Source organism: Haemaphysalis longicornis, unplaced genomic scaffold, assembly GCF_048455015.1.
Source record: "Haemaphysalis longicornis isolate Haplotype H1 unplaced genomic scaffold, Haemaphysalis longicornis Haplotype H1 scaffold_2, whole genome shotgun sequence".
Lineage (NCBI taxonomy): Eukaryota > Metazoa > Arthropoda > Arachnida > Ixodida > Ixodidae > Haemaphysalis > Haemaphysalis longicornis.
Window position 1 is genome coordinate 145653492 of NW_027526295.1, and position 6688 is coordinate 145660179.

The 6688-nt window shown below is 53.3% G+C and overlaps 1 protein-coding gene across 1 annotated transcript; it reads right to left on the reverse strand.

Moving 5' to 3' along the window:
* Window positions 1-4833: 4833 nt before the first annotated feature.
* Window positions 4834-6045, reverse strand: LOC144168337 (uncharacterized). The gene is made up of 2 exons (XM_077697343.1): window positions 5935-6045; window positions 4834-5352 (listed from the first exon to the last, which is right to left on the reverse strand). The coding sequence occupies exons 1-2, from the start codon at window positions 6043-6045 to the stop codon at window positions 4834-4836; spliced, it is 630 nt and encodes a 209-aa protein (XP_077553469.1).
* Window positions 6046-6688: the final 643 nt, after the last annotated feature.

The window sequence follows — 6688 nt, forward strand, 5'->3', positions numbered from 1 at the left end:
GAGCTACACTGGCCAAGGTTAAGCAATTGGCGTGGCTCGTGGACATCTGTGCTGCCCATGCGCGAGGATCAGTGACGTGTCGCATATGGGTAGGCGTACCCGAGCCGAGCTACGTTGCCTCCGACATGCGTGTGGTAGCGTGCTGAAGCGAGCGGCCAGCCAATCTTGCTGCTGTGAAGAAGACCAGAAGTGGAAGGCAAACTCAACTTGTTTACTGCATGGCGAGAGATGAGCCAAAGCCAGGCAAGAACAATGCTCCAACGGGCGAGGTTACAGTTCAGGACTCGAACAGAGTGACCGCATTGATTCACTGCTCCAACAGAAATGAACTACAGCTCTTGTGCAGGTCTTATTTATACCCAACGCACTAATGGTCAAACAAGCGTTCCCACTAGATTGGGCACACGACACGAACGCTATAGACACACACAACACTCTTTTCACAGTTCCTGAGTGGCCGGTAGTAGCGGCGCACGCTGAGTCCGAGAGAGTGGAGAGAGGAGGTCTCCGGAATGGCTTTCGCGTCCTTCGGACAAGTCTCAGCGTGTTGTGCCGGCCCCCACCGAAGTTTGAATCATGCCGGTAGCGAGGCGCCAGGGATTCGACATTTCCTGGCATGTAGCGGCGTGTTTGGATCCGTAGGCTGCAAGCGTGAGTCACCGACAAGGAGGCCTGCTTGAAAGACGCACGTAGTGGAGGCTTCGCCACACAGCCGAGGACTGCGGCAGCAAGCACTGCGGCGGCTAATTCGTAACAGCTTCTCTGCCGTGGGTCCGAGATCCCGATAAATAAGGGTCTTCAACCGTTGTCTGGAGGGATGATTTCGGAGAGAAGTGCTCGCCAGATGCTCGACTCCAGGCCTAGGCTGTACGACACCGTGTTGGAACTTCACCGGGCCACTCACTGGACGAATAGTGGCACGCCAAGAACGTCTTTGGCTTGGTTAGGCAAGCAACAGAACAACACAGGAAGACAACCTCATCGCCGGCAAGTGCGCAGACAAATCCATACTGAAGCTGTACCAGGCTTTTAGTTGCGATAAAATACGCTAATAACTAACTGCACTGGTTATGTTTTAGCCCAGCAGTGTTTTAGACAAGCACACAAACTTGAAAGGTGACATTTCGCGTGATTGGAAATGGCCCACACAAAAAGTCATGTAATTGTAAAGGGCGAAAGCTGCTCCAGGAAAAACATTCGAATTGAGAAAGTCAGGCGTCTACAAGCCATTTCTCTGCGCTGAGAGCTGCGATTTGAGCTCTCGTCATTGCCCTTAGCTTTCCCCTTTTTGAATCGCACCTTAGGTGCGCCCGTTCTCTGAAAGTGACGGTGACCGGTCGACAGGACATCGGTCTTATTCCGAGACGAATCTTGAGTGCGCGGAGAAGACTGCCCTAATTTCCACCACTCGAGCAAGGCATGCGCTTTTGTTCTCGGCCGCTCCGAGGTCCGCTGAGCGAGCGTGCGGCGCGGCAACTCGGCAGGCGCGCATGGGAGCACTTGCCGCACTTTTTTGCGACACTGTCGGTAAGCGAACACCAGAGGGTGTTTTCGTTCTCGTTACCGGCTGTCAAGACCAAACTAGGTACGGTTGGCCTGGTCGCAGGAGACGGTTCAACATCAGACGACACCGAAATCGCTACTAGCTCGGCTGGCCGTTGCTGGACATCGAGTATCTGAGTTGGAGGTGGAACGCTAACGGCTCGCTCAGTTGTGGCGCCGTCGCTACGCTTAAGTGCACCATGAAAACCGTTCAATACCTCGACTGCCGGCTCTGCCACAGCGATGCTCTGTCCTGAACACGCGTCCAGAGAAACACTATTCGTTTCAAGGGACTCGTGTTGCCTCCTTTCGCTAATTCACGGTGTAGGCTTTCCCGCGGTACGTCGTTAGCTTGTGGACTGCGCGCGTCCGCGTTGACAGCCGTTTTCAAGGCCTCCCGTATACGTCAGCACTCCGAACACGACGCTGACACATCTCCGCTCACAGTACGGGTCTTAGACACACTGGACTTCCGGTGCCCTCTGTTGTCAGCCTCCGGAAATGTACTATCCTCGCTATCTTTCTGAGACTTGCCGTTCCGCTCAGAGGTGACGACACTATCTTTACTTGAGCCCTTCGCAGCGAGCTCAGCTGATTCTTTCCTCGGCAGTGTACCGAAATTGAACCCTTATCGCGCAACAGCTGATCCGACTTGTTGGAGAATAGGTACCTGTATTCCGGAAGAAGCTGTTGGGATACTGCGGCCTGCGGGACAAGTTCACCAAACGGACCTCTGATGCTGACCTTAGCAATCGGCAGGCGCACGTTTGGTGCTGCTACGGCGTTCTACACCCAAACACTCTGTCCTCTCAGCTAATCCAGTTCTACGTATGAAGGGTGGAGCATGTCCACCGTCGCCGCGGTGAACACGGTACGGTTTACCGTTGACCACGAGCTCACGTACGTACGGCTCCAGAAACTGCCTGCTGTCCTTAGTCTTATCTAGCATGTGAAAGACGAGTTTGCCCTCCTTGCAACTCGCAGCGAAATGGCCCGTCTCAACGCAGTTGTAACACGCACCCTGTTTGCGCGCTCCAAAAGCTTTCTGGATGCGAAGCATCTCATGGTCGGGGCTGTGTCCCTCCCTCCACTGTGCGGCGTCCACACCCCACTGCGCATGCCAGGCCAGGCACCGCTGATGATGATTTTGGCAGGTTGCCCCTGGGGATTGGCCAACGAAAGAATCCGTCACGAGATGAACTATGGCGCTTGGGGGGTCTTATTTATACCCAAAGCGGTAACGGTCAAACAAGCGTTCCCACTAAATTGTGCACACGACACGAACGGTACAGACACACACAACGCACTTTCCAGAGATCGTGAGCACTCGGTAGTGCGGCGCACGCTGAGAATGAGAGAGGGGAGACAGGAGGTCTCCTCAACGGCTCCACGTCTTTCGGGCAAGTCTGCGTGTTGCGTCGGCTGCCACCGAAGTTTTAATCACGCCGGTAGTGAGGCGCCAGCGATCCGACTCTTCCAGGCATGTAGCGGCGTGTTTGGATCCGTGGGCTGCAAGCGTGAGTCACCGACAGAGAGGCCTGCTTTGAAGGTGCACGTAGTGGAGGCTTCGCCACACAGCCCAGAAGGGCGGCACAAAGCACAGCGGCAGGCTAATTTGTAAGAGACGTCACACGGCGCACAGAACGTTGCTCGCTGCCCGGCGTCTCTTTACACCCCACGCGCACAGCGTCTTCGCCGACCTCCGTTCCGCACGTGGCGTCCCGGTCCACTTGATGATCATGCGAGGGGTGGCCGGGTCTGGAACCGATGCCTCGTGCATCGCAGCAACACCAGCGTGCTACTGTGGAACCAGCTTAGCTCTGGGGTGATTGGTGGCGCTGCGCCTGAGCCGCTTGATAGATATACATGTGTCCCATAATGCGCATAGCGTGTGTGTGTCATTGAAGCAGCCGTAAGCATGATAATCAAACTAATCTTAGACAACCAGGAAAGCTCAGAACAGCCAGCTGAACCTTGGCTCAACCTATGTATATCCTGGAATAGCCGAGCTAAGCCACTGCTAATTTTTTTTCTAATCGGTAAGCGTAATGTTGGAAACAGCGACTAGTTTTTATTTATTTTTTGATAAAGTTGTTTGAACTAAATCGATTCCGTGCAGTGCACTGCGTTCTGCACTTGTTCGCGCCCCGACGGGCAGCGACAACAGTGACAACAGTGCACCACCTCGCGTCGACCGTACTCGCGCCACTCGCCCTCTCGAAGAGTCGACCGGCCGCGATCGTGCATTGCGCTGCACAGCAAGCTGCCGTAGTCGTTGGCGCCCCGACCGGCCTCTACAACAGCGATTCGTCGCGCACCAGCCTTTCTCGCTTATGGCGCAGTGGTAGAGCCGGCCGGACGGCCGCGAGTTTGCAGTGCGCCGCCTGGGCAGCCCGGGTGCCGTACTGTTTGGCGCGCCGGACGCACCGACCAGCCGCACAAAGAGCGCATCGTCACGCTTAGGCACTACTCGCGTCTCTGTGCGTGCTCATAGAGTCTATTGAAAGCCTGCTGTGGCCGTCGCAACCACGAAATCAGAACATAAAGCAACTGCCGTATTCGCTCACTAATGGCGTACCGCCTGGCGTCGACCGGCGGGCGACGCCGGAAACGTTCGAGTTTTTTTTTTTGTTTGTTTGTTTCTGCATCCCGAAGCTTCTTCATCCTCTGGCATTCGGGAAACGCGTGAAAGCGATTATTCATGCAAAATGCACCAATAACGCTGCTCACTCGCTTGAGGCCACACATTAAAGGGCGACTGAGGAGAGATGACGAAAGGACTGGAGTCCTGACTTCAACCTCAAATCCGGGAGTTCGCCGCAGTGGCAACATGTTGTGGGACACTCGTTGGCTGAATCAGCGTGTCTTAGAGCGGTTCTAAAAAAAGTGATGCGCGCGTGGAGCTCAAAATTAGGTCATAAGACTCTCCAGTGGTGTATACCACACGTTGATACAGAAATGGGGCAGCTAAAGGTTTATTGCAGTGCGCCTTTAATAAGCTGCGCTGTTAAAACCCCTGCTGCCAACAAGAGCCAAGAAAAGGAGGAAGTAAAACACATCGGTCCAATTGCGCAATAGACTGCCGGAGACTTCCTGCGCCCCGCCCCAAACGAACGCGTGTTTATTCTTATAGTATCGATTATTGAACGGAGAGGAGAAAACTACACATTGCCCAGATTACACATCACACAAGTAAACTGTTTATTAGCCCGGAAGAAGATATTCCCGGCCAGTCATCAACAGCCACTCACCCACTTACACCGCTACCTTTTTTGGGTATTACACACACTATTAACGACGTCGGTAGCCGTACGGACGAGTAGCGAAGCTGTTGTATCTTCCGGGCACGGAGTAGCCAGTCGGCGTGTAGCCGCCAGCGTATCCTCCAAGGGCTGGAGTTTCTCCAGCAAAACTGCCGTAGCCTCCGTACGGAACGGAGCCGTAAGCGCTACCAGCACGACCGAACGCGCCATGTCCGTATCTTCCGTTGCCAGCGTAGCCGCTGTAAGGCGCCACAGCTCCGGCACCATACGCGAGGGGGCCTCCAGATGGAACGGGAGGTACGACTGGCGCCGCGTTGAACACGGCGTCGGCGCTGGCACCAGGCGCCGTTCCCGGCTCATTGGTGTCCACGGTTGCACGGAAACCGTTGGCGTCCGCCACGTAGTTCACTCTTCTGTACAGGCCGTTCACGTCCCTATAGCCATACGAGCCGGTCTTCGCGTTGTTAGAGTCGCCCTGCTCGCTGCGGAATTGCCGGTTGCCGAACTCGTCCACCGTGTCATAGCCGAAGTTGTACGGCTCAGGTGGCTGAAAGAAAAACAATGGTCGGGGCGTTTAGGCGAGGGTATTGAAACAGACAACAAGAATGACACACTTTGAATGGCCTGTCAAGATTGGAGTATATTTACTACGGCTGGGCGGTGATTAAAAGTTGTAAAGAATTCATTTGAAGGTTTCAATGGACGTATTGGTCTATTGGGCTGTTGTGTAGACCACAATTCCGATACTCATTGACCAGTTTAAACTTTATTGAAACAATTGGACCCTGGCTACCCGCACAAGGCTTAGAGCCTAAACTAAAAAGCCTCAGTAACGGTGTGACAACTATTCCTTTATTCACCGTCTTTTGAGGCCGCACGAGCGTGTCATTTGCTCAATCAGTATGCAGTAACATTATAGTACCATGTTCTATTGAATTCACTCGCAGCTCGATGATGTGATTTCCCCATGTCTTAAGCAGGTAAGTGGCACTTTAGCGGTTTTGCGCGAAATGCTGTTGCAAAGAGTGCCTTGTTATTTTAAAGAAAGTTTTTTCTGAGATGGTCGCAGGAAGGCGACACGAGTAGAAGTACAAAATCAGTGTTACGCCACGTACAGAGCCGTAGTCACCGTACGACCCATAAGGGCCCCCCGGAGCTGGGCTTCTGTAGCCGGCATAGCCCGGGTAGCCAACTCCTCGGTAGCCAGGCTGACCAGCGGGGTGATGGTGGTCGAGAGCATAGCTACTGGCAAACAGGCACGCGAGGAGTAGTTGAGTCTGCAATGGAGAAAACGAAAAACCGAGATAAGACATATATTCACGCTCAGCAGTCAAAGTGGAACAACTGATTGGCGACAAGATGCTATTGACGCCGCCCAGCGGTGGCAACGACACCGTGCATGCTAGAATATTGATTTGATTGTAGGGTTTAACGCGCCGGCTCTGCGCAGGCGATGAGGGACGGCGTAGGGGAGGGATCACGATTAATTTCGACCACCTGGGTGTCTTTACGTGCGCAGAAATCTCGTACACACGGGCTTTTTAAAGACGATAGACTTTGTTGGGCTGCTTAAACGCAGAAATTTTTGTTCTGTCTCTCTGTCTGTCTGTCTGTCTCTCTGTCTGTCTGTCTGTCTGTCTTTCTGTAACTCGATTAAGCCATTCGGCCAAGCTAAAACAGAAACGGTGCAGTAGTCTATATACCCACGGCCAAATCTGACCGTCTAAGTCCGGTGTTAATGTTCATACTGGTATACATTGTTGAACAATAACAAGCAATTACACAAATATAAGGTGAAGAATCAATACATGAGTGATTCACACATGCTTCACAGATTCACAGATGCTTCACAGATGCTTCGTTTTTGCGATAGCAGATGAAAT